The sequence below is a fragment of the Erpetoichthys calabaricus genome, chromosome 12 (genome assembly GCF_900747795.2).
Source record: "Erpetoichthys calabaricus chromosome 12, fErpCal1.3, whole genome shotgun sequence".
NCBI lineage: Eukaryota > Metazoa > Chordata > Cladistia > Polypteriformes > Polypteridae > Erpetoichthys > Erpetoichthys calabaricus.
In genome coordinates this window covers 137,531,575-137,552,675 of record NC_041405.2, presented here as the reverse complement: position 1 = coordinate 137,552,675, position 21,101 = coordinate 137,531,575, and the positions used below count along the sequence as shown (strand labels likewise).

The 21,101-nt window shown below is 39.0% G+C and overlaps 1 protein-coding gene across 8 annotated transcripts in view; it reads left to right on the top strand.

Annotated features, from left to right (window-relative positions):
• The window catches only part of celf5a (cugbp, Elav-like family member 5a), a 635,748-nt gene that overhangs the window by 518,328 nt on the left and 96,319 nt on the right, over positions 1 to 21,101 (top strand). For 5 of the 8 annotated variants that reach the window (XM_028816369.2, XM_028816368.2, XM_028816370.2 and 2 more), the window contains exon 4: positions 19,841 to 19,969. In XM_028816369.2, coding sequence (XP_028672202.1) covers positions 19,841 to 19,969 — 129 coding nt within the window. The remainder of the gene's footprint in view (positions 1 to 19,840; positions 19,970 to 21,101) is intronic. The other 3 variants (XM_051935295.1, XM_051935294.1, XM_051935296.1) reach the window with 1 other exon arrangement.

Sequence of the window (21,101 nt, the reverse complement as noted above, 5' to 3'; positions counted from 1 at the left end):
TCACACGTTTCACTCAGTTTAAAGAAATGAAAACGTTCTCTTTACTTGAACCCAAAAACAGACAACCAGACATTTGCATATTGTAACTATGTATAGCACGAAATAATAAAAACACACGAATGATAAACTACTGTATTTACAAAACTATATCTGGTCCTTTAAACACTATTGGTGCGCTCACCGTTAGTACCTATACCCTTTTAGAGTAATCAGTCACTCCGTTGGGGGCTCCAAACGTAGCTCAGGTACATAGTGGCCAACAAACAGAACAGCACTGGCCCGTTCACTTGAGCTTCACCTCAAACCCCATAAATCAAACAATTAAAAAAAAACACACGCACAGACCTTGGGTGGATCAACTCATCCTCCTTTGGCCTTTCATCTAACCCCTGTCTTGTATCGGAAAAACTCAGCAGCAAGTTACACTTTTGTCCTGCCGACTTTCATCTCGTTTATTTCTTACACGCTCCATTTACCCCGATAGACACTTTCTATCCGATAGTACCTGTTTGGGAATGGTGTTCACTTTCGTTCCCACTTAATCATTTAACAACTTCAGTTTTCTCCCCTTCTCTCTCCCTCTCTGCGCACCAGCATTTTGCCGTACGTTATTATAGTTTAATCGTCAACGTCAGCATTATTCTGCCACTTTTTCTCCATTAGTTTAGCATTTTGCTAAAGCTATCCTTTTTTCACTCTTACGGCATTCAGCTCTACTCCACGTTTCTGTCCTCACTCTCCCTCTTTAACTTCCGTGTATCTCCAGTCCTCCCTTTTCCCTCCAATCCCGTCCCAGTATCTACCTAACACAGCCTGAGGATGGAGCAATGAGTGAGCACTAACAGGTGTTATGCTAGGCTTTATGCCTCTGCTCTGTTTTGGATTACTATTTGCAACCACAATTATTTTAGTTATGGGATTAATTTTATTAATGAAATACATTCTGAAAAATCTAATCTGGTTACACAAGGAACTGGATATTGACTTTTGCCACACCAACAAGTCTCTCTGTCCCATCACTATTCAGTATGCGGATGTCAAGGTGGTCCACTCCTACAGACTTGGGGATCCACACTAATGACAGGTTGGGCTGGTCTTGTAACACAAAGGGCAGAGCAGGCTCTTTTCCCTTAGGACACTGCATTTGTTTAATTTGTGCCAAAACACCGCTGTCACGTGACCTATGATGTTTGAAGCTTTGAACGTCATCAGTGCTTCACAGCGCGTTTTATTGGTTTGACAGGTTTTTGTTGGTTTGACAGCTTTGGCGCTAAATGAACAGATAGCCTATATAAAATACATTGTTCTCATTCAACAGTGTTGGGTTGTGAGTAGAGAGATATCTGGAGAGCTTTGGTGACAGATGGTGACTAACAGCAGTTAGTTAAATAGTACAAATGGATAACGACCTTAGCAGAATAAAATGAACACAGACTTTTCTGACCTTTTACTGGTGACATGAGACTGAAACAGTGAGTGTTGCTTCACTTGCACTCTTGATAGCTTGCCTTGACCTCAGTTAACCACCAGATGTTGCTGTTCATAATGGGGCTGAGGCTTCAAAGCTTCGAATCTTTTTCGGCACAAATAGAAAGGAAAGTCTCAAAGCTTCACGATGCTTCATTTTCCCATCACTACTGATAATATCACTTCAATAGAGGCTCACAGAATCAACAAGCTGATTAAAGGGGCAGGCTCAGTTATGGAATGCAAATTTCAACCTTCTGGAGGTAGTAGAGGAGAAAGAAATGAAAACAAAACTGAATGCCATTATGATCAATGCTGCACATCCTATTCACTAACACAATAACAATGAAGACTTTCAGCTGACAAGTTATTCAGCGAAGTGTGCCAGGAAATACATGACTGGAGCTTCATTATACCAACAACAATACTCCTGCATAATGTCTCACTGTGACTGGTAAGTAAGTCATTTTTACATCACTTGACATAGAATGTGGTGTCTATGAAAGCCACAACAAGCCCATTTGGGTTCGGTTTTGTAGGTGTATTCACATATAATTCCAGGGCTGTTTTAACGCATGCGCACGCTGGGCAGTTGCCCTGGGGCCCCATGCTAATCGATGTATGTTGTAATGAACATGCTGTCAATAAATAAATACTATACTATGCTAAACTATAAATATTTATTATTGTGTTAGAAGTGGACATTGGCATTCGCCTCTGGTTTAGTATCACGGTCACCTCTGCAACCTCACGTGCATGTATGTGTATAGACCTCACACACTACATAATGTAAAAGCGTATATGTTATCGTCACTTCAACTCAATTCTCTGCAAAGAAATTTTGCAAATGTTTGTGTTGAACATTTGATTAATAATAAATAATTCATAGTAATTTCATACTGTGCCATCTCTGTCTGTATGGTTTACCAATTCGGCATCATTTATATGTTGAATTTTTGTGTTTTTCAAGGCTCATGTTATATTGTTCAAACATTTGTGTTGATTAATCTTTGCTGTACAGCATGTTTTTTAATGCTTAAACACTGATTTTGTTGGAAGTACCAATACAATAAATATATGTTTAACTTAATTGACCATTTACATTTTTATTCCTGTGAGTGGTTGTGTAGGTAGGGGCCCGAATGCACTGCTTTACCCGGGGACTTATAATGCTGTTAAGATGGCCCTTTATAATTCAAAATAGCATCTACTCAGATTCCAGTGTCTGTTTGTCTATCTGCAGTCAGACTGATTTTGCTGAAATTTGCCACACTTATTGTTGAAGGAAAAATTGTCAGGAAAGTTCAGTTTACATTGAGATATCTTGAGTAGGGTGTGCTGTACAAAGTTCCGAAATTGCAAAACCTCTCATTAAAAGCATTGTTGATTATGTAAACTTATCTAACTTAAAACAGAAGACGATTTTGTTTGACTTCAATTACAGATTAGTTTAATGTTTCAAAATTATGTTGTTAAAGGTCACTTGCATGTTTTGTGTTTTTTCCCCTTTTACTTGTCCAGCAGCCGCTGCTGATGGCAAAAAACAGTAATATAAGTTTGTGAAATTCCTGCTGCTTGAAGTAAGTTAAGCCTAAAAATAAAAAAGACACTTAGTTAGAAATGAATGAATGAAACAAAAATTGTAAGTGTTGTTCTCTAAGCACTGAGTGTTTAGATTACACTAAAAACACCCCCACGGCTGCCTTGTCTGCACATCATAATGTTTCAGATTTTCTCTGACACTGCAGCATCAGCAAAGCTCCAGACCTGTTCTCCATCAACAGCCCAAGTGGCGCCACAATTTTAGGTTTAGGCTTCAACGAAGATTTTTACTTTCCTTCAAGTATGCTTTTCAAAAATGTTAGATGTAAGAATTTTGAAGTACAATTAGTCAACAAACAATTAGCCAAAGCACATCAATTGATGCCATTTTTACATCGCTGGAATTGGAATCCTCTCTCTTTGAAAGCTACTGAGCCCCCACAAGCCATCTTGTGCTGTGTTTTTAACTACACAACATCATAAAGAATGGTTAAAACCATATAAAATGTACTGTATATACTCGTGTTTAAGTTCTCCCATGGATAAGTCGGGACTTGATTTTACCGTATAATTATTTTCTAATATCGGTCATATAAGTCGAATGCGGAAAACTCGCGCTATTGGTCCGAGGGATTATGATATGCTAACACCCACCTGAGAGAGTAACCATGGAGCACACTGCCTTGTTTTCTATGTATTGTGCCTGCGTAACCTCACACTAATACCTGAACTATTCCAAAGTGACGTTTGCACTGTTTTGTGTTTTTTGTATCTCACATCCTCATACACCTCAACCCTTATCTACGATGGAGCGTTCAATCAGAAGAAAATATGAAGCTGGTTTTAAATTAAAAGTCATTGAAGTGACGAAAGAAATTGATAACTGTGCTGCAGCAACAAAATTTGATGTGTCGGCGAAACTGGTGTGAGATTGGAGGAGGCAAGAATATTAAAAAAAAATAAGTGTCGCATTTTTGAACGGGCGTATAAGTCGACTTATATGCGAATATATATACAGTAATTGACTAAAACAAGTAGTGATGATTATTATTGTTATTTTTTTTTAATGTTACTTATTGAATACAACATATTTATTTAAAAAATGTAATAACTGGTGAAACTGCTACATAAAATTTTAAGTGCAAATCCGTTAACTAAGTCTGCAAATGCCCCTGAATGTTTCATCATGTTTACAGTATATATTGTAACTTGTTATTAACTACATGATATTGTAAAATATTATTAAAAACATTTATTTTATGTACTCTACTAATGCATGTAATTATAGCCTATTATCGCTGTTATTTTTGAATATGACTCACTGTTATAAAAATATTTAGTAAGAAAACTGTTTTTATTTCAATTTTTAATGAAGTAAAAATTAAAAATGCTCAAACTTTCAAAACAGTTAACTAAATCCCGCATTCATACTTTTATGAAATGCATTTTCTGGCTTTTCTTTATTTTATGGATGTTCTTCTTATCCTCTATTTAGGGGGGCTGGGGGGGCTTTGTTGCAGCTAAGGTGAATGTTGACCAATGAAGCCAGGCAAATCAAAGTGCCCTCAGGACCTTACATATGGCTACCACTTTCTATTTGATTACATTGGCATGTAAACTCTAAATCTCTATATGTATACAGTAAAATCCAACGTCTGTCTGTCTGATTTTCATGAGAGAACTACTTAATGGATTTTTTCTATAATTGAACATTCTGGTTGATTTTGCAGCCTCTCTTATCACGCTGAGTATCATAGTTCACTTGCGGTACTGATTTATTTGCATGAATCTGAGAGAGACGCAGTAGGCCGAGGGGAGAGAGACGGGGCCCTCCTCACTCAAACGCCAGCCTCAGGGAGTGTATCTTACCTCCGCTTAGCTAGCAAATGAGAGAACTAATTAACAGGTTTAGATCGAGTTTCTTTCTAGAATTTGCTTGAACATTCTGGTTGATTTTGCGACTTCTCTCATTGCGCTATGTATCATAGTTCACTTGCGGTACCGATTTATTTGCAAGAATGCAAGAGACATGCAGAGGGAAGGGGGAGCACGGCCCTCTTCACTCATGTGCCAGCCTCGGAGCGTTCCTTTCCTCCGCTTAGCTAGTGAACTACTTAACAGATTTAGATCAGGTTTTCTTCTAGAATTAGCTTGAACATTCCGGTTGATTTTGCAACTTCTCTAAGAATCATAGTTCGCTTGTAGGAGCGATATATTCGCACTAATCTGAGACCGAGGCTGCGGGCTGAGGGGCAGGGGAAGCGTGATGAGTGGGGAGCTGGGCAGGGCCCTCCTCATTGTCCTAATCAATACTACGCAGGCGGAGTCGTGGGGGACGGCTAGTTAAGAATAAATTAACCTATCAGGTCCTATCAACTACAGTCGAAGATACAGTACTAGTTTGTAGTTTGGTGGAGTTCTTGATTTTAATGAATCATTTCTGTCATTTTGCTTAAAAAATACATATGAAGCTATAACATTATGGAAGCAAAATAAACCAAAACATTCAATTAAATGTGGACAAAGCGTTTGTGAATCTTTACAGCAGCGCTAATGTTTGTGATATACCTTCTTTTGGACCACATTTTCTTATATATGTACCAATAAAATGCAATGTTTTTTCATTCTGACATCAGACCAGAATGACCACTTCTGGTTAGTTTCTCAAAGCTAGGTCTATGCTGATACATTCCTTATTGTATAAATGATATATCAAAACAAAAATATCAGGATATTTTGCTTTATCAGTTTTCCTCCCAACTGTAATATCCATCTGTGTAAAGCTGTCAGTAAACTGTTCCTTACAGAATGTCCTGCTGCTCCTTAATGATCCACAGTTCTTTACGGTTCTGTTGCATTTCAAAGCACTGCTCAAAAGGTGTTATGAAGGAATTACTCACATCACACCTAGCCAAGATACATGCCACCATCTCCTTAGTCCCCATTTTGCAGAACATCCCAATATTCAGAGTTCTTTTTCACTGAGGCTCATTGCCAAATATGCCCTTAAATCAGGCTTCTCTGGCAGGCACTACATTCTCTTTTTCAAGCCGTTGTAGCTGACGTAACAAACGACTGGGTCTGCTGAGTATTATGATGCATGACCTTAATGATGATGGGATGTTAATTGCTCACTTGTCTCAATGACCACACCTGTGGAGAAGCTCATAGTTTCTATATAATTTATTTCCTTCATACCCTAAATGGTTGCTGTTATTTTGACAGTTTGCCATTCCTTGCCTAGTTAAGCTATTTAGAGTGTGTTATATCTTTCAGACACAAATAGTGGAATTTCTCTGGATGTATACTCTGTGTACTTTACATAAAGTGAAATTCCGCAAAAAGTATATATATATTTCTTTAATTTGTTTTATGGGTAGGGGTCCTTCTTTACAACAATTTCCATTTCTTTGTTTGACTACTGTTCATGTATCCTTAAAGCTAATGGACCAAAACATCTACGCATATGTCCTTCCATCTTGTTTACAATTTTAAATAGTTTAATTATTGCAAATAACTGCAGCATGAAGGAATCTCATTAGCCACTAAGTGGATCCTAAGATAACCCCAGCTGAGCTGGTTTAGATGCAGTCAGGCAAGATGGAATTGGCTGTCTGCACTTATCCCATAAATCAGCGCCTCTCCAGGAAAAGAGTAATTAAGAATCTCTCCAACACTTTACCTGTCACCTAATTTTCATTTTCTCAAAAACTAAGGTCACTTCAAGTTTGGTGCTATAAGCATAAGTCAGCTGTGAGGCGTCTTCACAGTTCACCGTGCATAAAGATGGCTTCTTTCCCACAGTCAGCCCTTAGTGTTTAACCTAGTGAGAGTCCTACAGTGTGGCATTGTCTACTGGAGATAGGCAGAGTGACGCCGGAAATCAGTCCTGTAAGACTCTCCTGATGGTGGGTGAATCCTTATTAGTGGAAGTCAAAGCTGTGTTGCTCTATCACTCTGAAATCCATCAGCAATGAGTATAGACAGATCTAACAAATCCTGTTTACCTGACCGTGACTCTATGCAGAAGACTGTCAGATTAGAGATACATCATTAATAGACATGGCGGAACCTTAAGTGTGGGGGTATGGACTGCTTGTTGTGAGGCACTGCCCCCAAGGGATCTGGGTGTGATAATCAGCCACAGCAATGTCAGACATAAAACGAGCATCCTAAACATCAGGGAGCAAAATGGCAACACAATGCAGCTGAGAATCTGAAATGATCTGTTATGTTACTTAAAAATAACATTGGTAGTTTCTATCTATCTATCTATCTATCTATCTATCTATCTATCTATCTATCTATCTATCTATCTATCTATCTATCTATCTATCTATCTATCTATCTATCTATCTATCTATCTATCTATCTTTAATATAGTGCCTTTCACATCTATCTATCTATCTATCTATCTATCTATCTATCTATCTATCTATCTATCTATCTATCTATCTATCTATCTATCTATCTTTAATATAGTGCCTTTCATATCTATCTATCTATCTATCTATCTATCTATCTATCTATCTATCTATCTATCTATCTATCTATCTATCTATCTATCTATCTATCTATCATATAGTGCTTTTCACATCTATCTATCTATCTATCTATCTATCTATCTATCTATCTATCTATCTATCTATCTATCTATCTATCTATCTATCTATCTATCTATCATATAGTGCCTTTCACATCTATCTATCTATCTATCTATCTATCTATCTATCTATCTATCTATCTATCTATCTATCTATCTATCTATCTATCTATCTATTATATAGTGCCTTTCATCTATCTATCTATCTATCTATCTATCTATCTATCTATCTATCTATCTATCTATCTATCTATCTATCTATCTATCTATCTATCTATCTATAATATAGTGCCTTTCATATCTATCTATCTATCTATCTATCTATCTATCTATCTATCTATCTATCTATCTATCTATCTATCTATCTATCTATCTATCTATCATATAGTGCCTTTCACATCTATCTATCTATCTATCTATCTATCTATCTATCTATCTATCTATCTATCTATCTATCTATCTATCTATCTATCTATCTATCTATCTATCTATCATATAGTGCCTTTCACATCTATCTATCTATCTATCTATCTATCTATCTATCTATCTATCTATCTATCTATCTATCTATCTATCTATCTATCTATCTATCTATCTATCTATTATATAGTGCCTTTCATCTATCTATCTATCTATCTATCTATCTATCTATCTATCTATCTATCTATCTATCTATCTATCTATCTATCTATCTATCTATAATATAGTGCCTTTCATATCTATCTATCTATCTATCTATCTATCTATCTATCTATCTATCTATCTATCTATCTATCTATCTATCTATCTATCATATAGTGCCTTTCACATCTATCTATCTATCTATCTATCTATCTATCTATCTATCTATCTATCTATCTATCTATCTATCTATCTATCTATCTATCTATCATATAGTGCCTTTCACATCTATCTATCTATCTATCTATCTATCTATCTATCTATCTATCTATCTATCTATCTATCTATCTATCTATCTATCTATCATATAGTGCCTTTCACATCTATCTATCTATCTATCTATCTATCTATCTATCTATCTATCTATCTATCTATCTATCTATCTATCTATCTATCTATCTATCTATCTATCTATCATATAGTGCCTTTCATATCTATCTATCTATCTATCTATCTATCTATCTATCTATCTATCTATCTATCTATCTATCTATCTATCTATCTATCTATCTATCTATCATATAGTGCCTTTCACATCTATCTATCTATCTATCTATCTATCTATCTATCTATCTATCTATCTATCTATCTATCTATCTATCTATCTATCTATCTATCTATCTATCTATCTATCTAAAATAGATATATATACAAATACATACACCACCCTCCATAGATAGACAGATATTTTTATTTTTGCTTTGCTCTATCAACAGTTCCTTGGATCTAGGACAGTAATATTGTTAATAATGCGCTCTCATTTCAGGTGCTGACAGTGAAATCAATTCTATTTACACCATAACTCAGCCAGCAGATGGAGGTTTGACCTCCCCCACTCCCCCCACCAGTGCCTAGCAGATGACTGACAGAGCGCTGTATAACTTGTTGCCTTGGCAACACATTTTTGCTCTTGCTTTTCCCAAAACATCATTGCATGCACGCACTCTTGAACACACTTGTGCTCACACACACACCAATAAGCATACACACTTCAAACTGAGGAGCATTTCAGGGCATTCTGACGGGTTTGCACAAATGCTTATACATCATCCTAATGGTTCAGGACACAATCTAACATCACAGGGCACCATAACAACTGGTGCTGAACAGAACCACTCAGCTTGATCCCAGAGAGCTTCATATTTTCATTATGGCCAGACTCTTTATTTAAAACTTATTTGCGGTATAGATTTTAATATAATCTTCTTGCTTCTCCTCACTGGCCGAGACTCAAAACCCACTGGATGGGCATTTTGCTTTTTGAAAGCGTTTGTATAACCTGAGCTGTTTTCAATAGTTTCAGCTCACAGAACTCAATTCTGTCTCCTTTATTGTCCATTTATTGCTGTCATTTAATTTACTCAACTGAGAACAACTGCTTGCTTTTTAAACACATTCAGATAAAGGAATAGCAAAAGCTTAGCAATCAAATTAAAGGTTGACCAGATTCCCAAATATGAATATATGGTGTTTTATAATACAGAATGAATTTAAATGAGCAGACTGAAAAACAAGGCGTTCAATTTCAAGTCGGAATTCCAGTCTGTCAATAACAAAAATGCAGAGCTTCTGCTGTTTCTCTGCTTTGCTGGTTTAAAAAGATGGCAAATAACTACTATGGGCACAGTGCATGTGGAGAAGGACAGGACCATCCATTCTTTCCAGCCTTCTACATATTCAGCCACCTCTCCCTCCGTCTCACTGTCTGATGCTGTCTTCCCAGAAAGCCACAGCTTATTCCAGTAACAGTATGTTCAAGCCAGGAACCCACCCTGGATAGCTTGTCAGTATATTTTTGAGGAAGTCCACCTCACCAAACAACCAAACAGCATGTCTATAAAAGCCATGAATGGAGGTACAACATATAAACTTCATGTGCAAGGCAATACCAGATGGGGATCAAACTGCAAGCTTGTGCTCTGCGAGGTGGTAATGTTATTATTCTTTGTTCTGCTGAACACCCCCCCAAGCTAGTAACAGATTTCCCACCTCTGTTTATTTATTTGTTGTGAGGCTCACAGAATGTCATGATAATTAATTAGCAAATCAAAGACCTTACCCATTTTACTCATGATAGCACTTCAAATACCTTGTCAGTTAATGAAGTGGCTTCTTTTATATTCAGCGAGTGAGTGGGCATTACAGTATTTCAGTCCTGATCGCATCCTAGCCAATGAAAGGGCTTGCATGTTTTATACGATGACAGGAAATATCACAATATCTTGATCATTCTTCACATTGCTTCGTTTAATTTAGAGATTGGCAGGACATTACGATAACACATAGCCCAAGAGACAGCTTATATTATTCAGAGGATGACAGAATATCATGATAGCTAATTAGCCAATCAAAGGGCTTCTTTTATTTAGAGAATGACAGGACATTATGATAATGTCCTACACAATCAAGAATGCGGCAGAATGTTATGCTAATGTGCTATCCAAACAAAGGACTTTAACATGCCTGGGAGACTTATGGTTATCATCTCCACCACCAATAAATGTGAGGGATGTACAGACTCAGAACGACAGTAACCTAACTTGGACGCCATCCTCCTAGAGGATATCACGATGCCACAATAGCCTGTGTTAATCCTTTTGATTGAATTCAGTAGGTTTATTTTATGTTTATGGAAACCAGACTTGATCCAGTTAGCGTCACACCTTGTTGAGTTCATTCCAATTGCATTGTGTCCTTCATGTGAGGTTGGCATCTTCTGCTTTGAGCATACTGCAAACCTAGCCAGGCATACACCATTTATTGTAGGGTAAAGGATGGATGGAAAGCACATCTCATTCCACTGCAGACTCACTGACAGCTAGCCAAGAAGACATTTGCTTGCCCACTGGCTCAGGCGGTTTTTGCCACATGAACAAGCCTGCTTATGTAGCTTTCTAAAAGATGCCAAGACAATAAGGCAAAATGCTCGGGTCTGTTTTATTCAGATGGTCACCAACTGGCTAACATTCAAAAGTCTTGTTTTAAACCATTATAAGCATGTCAAGATAATCCAGTGAGGATGATGGGCACTCTTATAAGAAGCGATCAGTTAAAGTATAAATTCAAAGTCGAGAAGGTCTGGTGAATAACACAACATGGGATCTTGCGTTTTCCTCTCCAACCTCTCCCTTCTCCGCCCACAGCCCCTCTGGCTGACCAAAGGAGGGCCTTGCCCTGGCATTTTCTGGTTCAGCTCTCGCTGCCGCAGATAAATGCTTCCCAATTCCCCGTGACAGATGTCACATTGCATTGCTTTTATTTTGATGCATACCCTCTGATCCTGCCACTGACAATAAGGAGCCTTCTCAGGGTGCTCACTCATGAGACAGCGCTCTGACACTCCCAATTATCTTTGAGGTGCATCACACTGACTGTGAGAAAGACCAGAAGGACAGGCCGGGACACCAAGGGAGGGGAGAGGGCAGGGGTGTGTGTGGTGGGGGTGGCTGGTTAGGCATACATAATATCAGAAGACTCTACAAAACAAATCTGTATTTGCAGATCAGAAGCCAGATCTTCAGTACTTTTCATACTTAGGCCTTGAAGGTAGAGGCTGGTCTCCACCATTGAAACTGAGGATGACTCTGCTAAGGAGTCAGGCTTCAGCATCTTGCCAAAATTAAAATACAAGAAAAATTTTTTCCGACTTGCTGTTAAACACCTACAGAATCTCTCTTAGCCTCACTACTATATTTTTGTTTAATAACTCTGACATTAGTATCTGTTTTCACCTTTTATCCACATTAGCACAGCGAAAATGGAGACTTTTGAAAAATGCTCTCCTAAGCGGTATACTACAAAAAATGCCAACTCAATATTTTTGTGTGGAAATGTGAAAGCGCAGATTTTTAAAAACATACTCTAATTGCGCTCTGATTTCATCATCCTTATCACATAACCCTTCCCTGCTCATAACAGTGTCTCAATTTCTGATTGGTCAACCATCACGGAAGAAAACCCAATTCGACGACGAGGAGTTGTTTTTCCATGACGCTTTTTGCATTGCTTACCTGTAGGCATCCAAATTGCATTTTGTACAGTCTGAATGCAGCATTCATGTGCAAAAGGCAAATCATTTACTAGTTGCTACAGTTTTCCAATAAATCTCCTGGACAGCAGAGTTACCGACCCTACAAGGATTATTCTGCCGATGTGTGCATCGGTCAAAGATCTACATCATATGCGTTTTTCGTTGTTTTAGTGTGGATGGAGGTACTTACTTAAACAATGTGAAAACACTAACGTGAATATCTAATTGTGCTTGATTAGAACAAAGGAATCTGGGACTGGTGTGGGGAGCTAGTCATTAGATTTTTCATTTGAGTCTTCTGATTTTTCCTGATCAAGTGGAGGCACTGAGAAAGTCACAAGCTTGTTGACTGTTTTGTTTATAGCCATGATCCTTGGCCCTGAAGGAGGGTGGAACAATCAGATTGAATTTTTTTTTGTATCCTTAATTTTTTGGCGGAGGCGGCCTTAGGGGTGGGTGGGGTCTAGGGCTGACCAACCCCACGCAGAGCTAGTTATGCCAAACGCTGTTACCGGTATGTGTGGACTGTATAAACGTGCGCACAAATTTAATAAAAAATAATGTTAACATACACCAGATTTTCTCATTAGAGTATTCAGATAAATTTTTGCAAGATAACATGTCGAGTTTATTAAAATATAACGATATAATCTATTTAAAAAGTGCAATTCATAATTCATAACAATACCATGACAGTGCAAAAAGTGATGCGGTGTCATGCGGAAATTAGCAGGGCCTCTTCTAGAAAACGTACCCAAATTGCAAGTATACTCTGAGTCTCGATATGCAGGATGTCACAGTCATAACTTGCGCTGATGTCATGTCAGCCGGTTATCATTAGCGATACATGTTTTTGTGCATTATTCGGACTATGGAATGTTTTCAAAGATGTACATGTACAGAATTTGACCTTGAAGATGGATTTTAAAAGGGTTCCCCTTAGAAGCATCTCAAGTATACAGTAGAACCTCTGGTCACGAATGTTTCTGAACATGTGCAAATCGGGTTATGATCAAAAAGTTTGCCAAAATTTTGCATCTGTTCACAACCACATGCTCTGGTGGCGAACAAAAACACTGGCGGCCAGTTTCCCTACGCGCGTTCGTATGCACCAATGATTTCCCATTTTCTTTTGTTTGTGTATACAGGGCCTAACAAAGCAGCTGATGTTGCAAAAGGAGTTACAATGTTAACCAAGCAGAGGCCTCAAGTGCTGGAAAAGGTGGAAAAATTGTTGCTAGTGTGGTTGAACAAGAAGCAACTTGCAGGGGATAGTGTAAGCGAGCCGATCATATGCGAGAAAGCCAGGAAAATTCATGGCGATTTGCTGAAAAAAAATCCTTCTTCGAGTGGTGAAGGTGAAGAACTTAAAGCCAGTAGAGGATGGTTTGAGAAGTTTCGCAAGAAAGTGGCATTTAATTTTTTTTCCCTGTGCTTAAAACTCATAAAAAAATGTTTACAGCGAGCGGTTCGTTAGGGTCTAGCGCAAACTCTTACAATGTTAGTTTTCTCTGTTGTTCAAGGTTTTCTCAGTGTTATTCAATGTTTTTACATTCAGTTTACTATTACACTGTGCATTCTATGGTATAATTAACTATTTTTGTGCTTTAAAAAATATATATTTACATACAGTTCGTACGGTCTGGGACGGATTAATTGTATTTAGGGATCTGCACTGGCCATCGGAAGGTTGCTGGTTCGAATCCCGTAAATGCCAAAAGGGACTCTGCTCTGTTGGGCCCTTAAGCAAGGCCCTTAACCTGCAATTGCTAAGCACTTTGAGTAGTGAGAAAAGCGCTATATAAATGCAAAAAATTATTATTATTATTATTATTTACATACAACCTTATGGGGAAATTACGTTCGGGTCGCATCCAGAGTTTTGGAATTGAATTACGGTCGTGACCAGAGGTACCACTGTACTGGAGAATATAACTTGACAAATCTGCTCGAATGGGACACGCAGACCTCAAAAATGGGACTCCCTTAGGCGTGGGACCTGGGGCGGCTGCCCCCGAGAAGCCACTCTTGATTTTTTGAGTGCACTGTTTCACACTGAGACAGTGAGTTTTGAGCATGACTTTGAATAAACAGTTTTTAATATTTTTTATTTATTAGTGTCGGTGTCTCTCTGTCTCTCTCCTGCTCGTTTGGTCATTAACTACAAGATGTGCCGGATATCATATGTGCCGAGGCTAAGGGCAAGGGGTACCACCTTGTAATGTTTTACATTAAAGTACTACTCTTTGTGAAGCGCTCCGGCTTTGTGATTTGTTGTGTGAAGGTGTCTACCAGTGATGGAAGAGAAGTAACCAGACAGTCAAACGTCTGTACTCTGTGAATAGCTTATGCAAAGCCTGCTGTGTTGCACAACTCTGTCATAAATCTATTAAGGTGCACCATGGTGGTAAATGTGTACATACACTATCTGGGTCATAAACATCTCAAGGAGCTCAAATTAAAAATATTCTTCTGCCTTTGGTGACAGCCACTTAGGATATATATAAAAGTTATGTGTTACTGTTGTGACACTGCAGTCTATGTTCTCCTTTTTTATGCAGGATATTGTCATTTTTCAGCATAGCTTTGTGTCTGTTCTATACCATGGGGAATAAGTCAGGTAGTTTTACTGTTTGAAAGCAGACTTATTACAAGTGGGATGGGTAATGATGTAAATTAACAACAAGCCGTACTACTGGCAGGCAGTGTGGCATAGTGGTTAAGGCTTTGGACTTCAAAACCCGAGGTTGTGGGTTCAAGTTCCACTGCTGAGACTGGGTGACCATAAGCAAGGCACTTGACCTGCCTGTGCTCCAATTGGAAAACCAAAAGAAATGTAAAATCTTTACCCTCGAGTTCTTAATGAGGTTGGCGAGTGCATATATAAACTTGACACATATTTTAGGAAGTCACTGTGCACTGGTGAGATTCCAAAGGACCAGAAAATGGCAAATATCATCCCATTATATTAAAAGGGTGACAGGGCAGATCCAAGCAACTATAGGCCAGTAAGCTTAACATACATCACAGGAAAATTAATGGAAGGAATTATTAAGGATAAGATTGAGAAACATCTGGCAAGGACAGGAGTTATTAGGAACAGTCAGCATGGGGTCAGAAGAGGGAAGTCATGTTTACTAACATGCTGGAATTCTATGAGGAGGCAACAAAAGGATACGATCAAAGTTGAGCAGAAATGCTTTCAGAAAGCATTTGATAAGGTGCCACATGAGAGTTTGGGCATCAAACTAAAAGAAGTGCGAGTTCAGTGTGATGTTTTTAGATGGGTGCAGAATTGGCTCAGACACAGGAAACAGACTGTGATGGTGCGAGGAACCTCATTAGATTTGGCCGATGTTAAGAGTGGTGTCCAGCAGGAATAGATAGGAATATAAGTAACAAGCTGGTTAAGTTTGCCGATGATACCAAGAGAGGTAGATTGGCAGATATTTTGGAATCCGTTATATCATTACAGAAGGACTTGGATAGCATACAGGCTTGGGCAGATTTGTGACAGATGAAATTTAATGACAGTAAATTTGAAGTATTACATGTAGGAAGTAAAAATGTTAGGTTTGAATACACAATGAGCCGTTGGAAAATCAAGAGTCCACCTTATGAGAAGGTTTTAGGAGTCATAGTGGACTCTACGCTATTGACTGTCACACAGTGTTCAGAAGCCATTAAGATGGCTAACAGAATGCCTGGTTATATAGCACCTTGATGTGTGGAGTACAAGACCAAGGAGGTTTTTCTCAAGCTTTATAACACACTGGCGAGGCCTCATCTGGAGTCCTGTGTGTAGTTTTGGTCTCCAGGCTACAAAAAATAGCAGCACTGGAAAAAGACCAGAGAAGAGCAACATGGCTGATTCCAGGACTACAGGGGATGAATTATGAGGAAAGAATAAAAGAGCTGAGCCTATACAATTTAAGGAAAAGAAGATTAAGAGGTGTACATGATTGAAGTGTTTAAAATTATTAAGGGAATTAGTCCAGTGGATCGAGACTGTGACTTTAAAATGAGTTCATCAAGAACACGGGGACACAGTTGGAAACTTGTTAAGGGTAAATTTCGCACAAACATTAGGAAGTTTTTCTTTACACAGAGAACCATAGTGACTAAGTAGTGTGGTAGACAGTAGGACTTTAAGGACTTTCAAAACTTGACTTGATGTTTTTTCAGAAGAAATAAGTGGACAGGACTGGCGAGCTTTGTTGGGCTGAATGGCCTGTTCTCATCTCGATTGTTCTAATGTTCTAATGTAACCAGTTCTGTCCTATGTTGTAAGTCACTTTGGATAAAGGCATCAACCAATTAAGTATCCATCCATCCATTTTCCAACCCGCTGAATCCGAACACAGGGTCACGGGGGTCTGCTGGAGCCAATCCCAGCCAACACAGGGCACAAGGCAGGAAACAATCCTGGGCAGGGTGCCAACCCACCGCAGGACACACACAAACACACCCACACACCAAGCACACAGTAGGGCCAATTTAGAATCGCCAATCCACCTAACCTGCATGTCTTTGGACTGTGGGAGGAAACCGGAGCGCCCGGAGGAAACCCACACAGACACGGGGAGAACATGCAAACTCCATGCAGGGAGGACCCGGGAATCGAACCCAGGTCCCCAGATCTCCCAACTGCGAGGCAGCAGCGCTACCCACTGCGCCACCGTGCCGCCCGCCCAATTAAGTATATAAAAGTAAAAAAAAAGAAGGTGCAGCTTTTGATAAAGCAGCATTGGCCAATCAGAGCTTCCCTGTCAGTCCCATAGCCAATCAGTATTAACGTTGGTGTGACTTCAGCACAGATTGCCATTAATCACTTTATTGATGCCATAGACCAACATATGTGTTACCACGGCTGTCAGAGAGCGCACATATAATGTATGTCTGTAAATATTTAATAAGTCAAAACAATGCACAGTGCTTATACAATAAGACGTAAAGGACTGATTTTTAATGTGTGCAGTGTAGATGTATTTATCACAATACTGATTAGTATGTTTGGCTGGGCTAAATTTACATGCCATTTTCATTTTTTCTTTCATTTTCAGGGTCACCTGCAGATTCTTGTTAAAGTATAAGACCAATCCACAGTGCGCTTCTATCACTTTGTCTATTTATTTCTTGGAGTCTCTTTTTCCATACTTGAAGTCAATTCCAGAAGGATGGGGCCATCACAGAACACTCACCAGCACAAGCAAAATCAAAATATATGTTCAATTTGACATGTGCAAATTTTACCTGTTTTCTGGTCTACATTTTGTCATTGGTCCCATTCTAAACAGTTTTCTGCCTCACCTTTTCTAGCAAATTTTTGATGTGCCATCAGTTAGAATGAAAAATGCAAAGCATTTTAATTCTAAATACATTACAGAATAAATTCTAATAGAGCTAATGTTAACATTCAACAAAATGTACATTCCAGATGGACAGCAATTGGCTTACGAGTAAGCTTTTCTCCTTTAACAAAGATGTTATCCTGAATTTTGAAAATAGCTGGCACATTTTATTTTTATATCAGATGGTTTAGTAAGAAAATAGGATCAAGCCCCAGCTTGGCTACTGTCTGTGTAGAGTTTACAGATTCTTATCATATCTCAAGTGTTATTTTTTTGGTACCTCTGAGTACTACAGTCTTTCACATCACAAAGTTGTGCATGTCAGGTTAACACTTAACTAGCTGTGTACACGTCTTGGTGTCACACTGCTCCATTATTCCCCACAATAGACTCTGTTTGTCTAAAATTCTGAAATTGGATTAATTTTTAGTCAGTCAGGTATGAAGAATCCTAAAATCCTACTCTTCCACCACACTACATGGTATTTAATTCCACGTGTCAATGGTTCTCTGTGTGAAGGAAAACCTTCTAACATTTGTGCAAAATCTTCCCTTACCGAGTTTCTAACCGTGTCTTTGTGTTCTTGTTGAGCTCCTTTTAAAGTAAAAGTGGATCCACGGTGTTAATTACTTTCATAATTTTAAACACTTCATTCTTGTCACATCCTAATCTCCATTTGCTTGACATGAAAAGGTTTATCTCCTTCAAACTCTCCACATATCTCATATCTCTTAGTCCTAGAATTAGCCCAATCACTCTTCTCTGAAATTTTTGTAGTGCTGATATGTGTTTTTGTAGCTTGGAGGTCAAACCTGCACAGTACTCCAGGTGCGGTGTGTTATAAGTCTTAAGCATAACCTTTGACTTGTAGTCTACACATTATGCTGTATAACCTGTGTGACAAGAATACACAGGAGACATCAAAGGTTTGGGGCAGCCACCCGTATAATATGTCCTGTCTGCAAATGGGTATCTTTTGTTGAATTGTGCTCGGTACAAAGTCCAAAACAGAACTGATTGAGAGGTGTAAAGATGGTGGCTTTAAAGGCCAAGACCGGAAGTGACGTTATTGTTGGCGCTGGAACCAGAAATATCATCATCTGGACCCGAAAGTGCCATCATCATTGGCACTGGAACCGGAAGTGACGTCTTCATGGGTGCCGGAACCATGTGGGATTTTCCGTGAATGGTCTGCAGAGGATCGAGAGAGAAAGTCAGTGCACCTCACCACCCCCTGATCTGGCGTGGAACTACCATTACTCTGGCCCTTTAGATGCCTCCCATGCACACCTGTTATTCTGTTAGCCTTTGTGATCACTTCTGTACACTGTCTGTGTCTAGAGAGTGACACGTCAACCACTACTAATGAGGGATACTTTCAAGTTTCAGACATCCCATTGTGTTTTCAGAGCTAACATTTCATTTCAAACAAACGATACAATACATTAAGTGTGATTACTTTGTCTATGCATCTTAATTTTCATTGGAGGTATCAGAGTTGGCTACAACGACTATGGAAAAGCCAGTCTTGGTGCCTATGGCACATTACTGGAAAGTTGATGTACATGACAGAATTCAGGTCCACAAGCTCTACTCACCAGCTCCAAGATGTCTGTTGCACATCAAAGAGGTCTGGAAAGTCATGTCTGCTCTTTAATATTTCTTCTGTCTTCTGTGGTGGGGTGGGGCTAACTTTAATGTCATAAGGCCTGTTTCATGCTTGCAGTAGGAGTGATGAGCACATATAAAGCAGGGAGACACTGAGTAGCACTGCTGGACACTGATGCTGAAGCACTTCTATGCTGCGCCACTCTGTTTGCAGGTCTGAATGAGTAATTTTATTTGCAAAGATTGCAATTTCCCTTGTCGTATCTAATTAACGAGTTCTGCCTGCAGGAATGCTAACGAGGCTTTGTGAAAGCATGAAGCCCTCGACTGCCAGCCGGTCTAAGTGATTCAATAAATAGCCAAGGCTGGAATTGGAGATAAGGGAAACATCCGTCCCTGGGGTAGAAAGATCCCCAGAATCTGGACTAATATCATGTTTCTTCTGGCAGAGGGTTTTGGGATGTAGTGGATGGGGAGGGGTTTGAGGACTATGAGTCCCCTGTATGGGAGATTGGAGATGAGGGCCTTGATTAACCCAAAGCCTGTATTTCATTCCAGAAGACAGGAAGTTGTTTGTGGGGATGCTGAACAAGCAGCAGACTGAAGAGGATGTTTACCGCCTGTTTGAGCCCTACGGAGTCATCGAGGAATGCACCGTGTTAAGAGGCCCAGACGGAAACAGTAAAGGTGAGAAAGTGGCTACAATTGGGATTGCAACTATCAGAAGAATTGTGAAGTCTTGGCCAGGAGGAGATCAGGCTCAGTCTCAATGATAGGACAAGGAGGTTGATGGTCCAAGAGGAATTTGAGGTACAGCAGCAGGTCGACAGGAGGCAGTTTAGGTACCAGATTTGGGGGTCAGATTTATAAAACTTGTGTATGCAACTTTACATACAAAATTTGGGATTTAAAAAAGAGAACTTACATATATTTGTGGCAACTCTTACCCATTCATATGAAACACTCTTGATTAAGAAAGGGAATGGCAAACCAGGTAAATGACCAACTTCACAACTACAGGGTGGCCCATGAAAAAGTGGACCATCTCCACTGAGACAATTGCATTATGTCGTGAACAGAAAAATAGTCAGATTTGGTACTCACATTTACAGAAGATGCTGAAAGTGATCTCCTTGTGTGTCAATACATCTCTGTGCCTGTTTTCAGCAGCAGACGAGACGGGAGTCGTCTCGGTGGAGGCGGGACACTTTTTCATGGGCCACCCTTATCTCTCTATTATAATAAAAAAAATCCTGCGACGAGACTTTTTGGAAGATTTTTTCAAGTCCCGTGAGTCGAGACTTTGGCCATGAGATGTTTTCAAGTCGCGCCCTCCTGTCAACCATAGAAAACCACGCATATGGTACTCTCACCTCTCATTAGTGTGCATGCTTTTGACAGACACAGTCCTTGCTCCGACGTAACAAGACGTTTTATCACGAAGGATTATCAACAGTAAAAATGAGTACATGGGCAATCCTAGCACCGAGAAACGATGAAGTCAAACAAATTAAAGCCAAAAATGATGATCGATTACACAGTAAATTGGTTAAATGTGTATCAATCGTGCGGAAGATTTAAACATCAACTTAGAATATTCCGAAGAATATCTACAATTGTTAATACCGGTGTTCCTCTGCACAAATTACTGTAATTAAAAGGATGTATCCAAGAAAGGTAATGTAGTACATCTTCAGGGGATAACATTAGACAACAAAGGAGATCTTGATATGCCATTCAGATTAAAACGTTAACAGTTTACCATTAGAATAGCTTTTGCAAAGACAATTTACAAATCTCAGAGCCAAACACTCAAAAA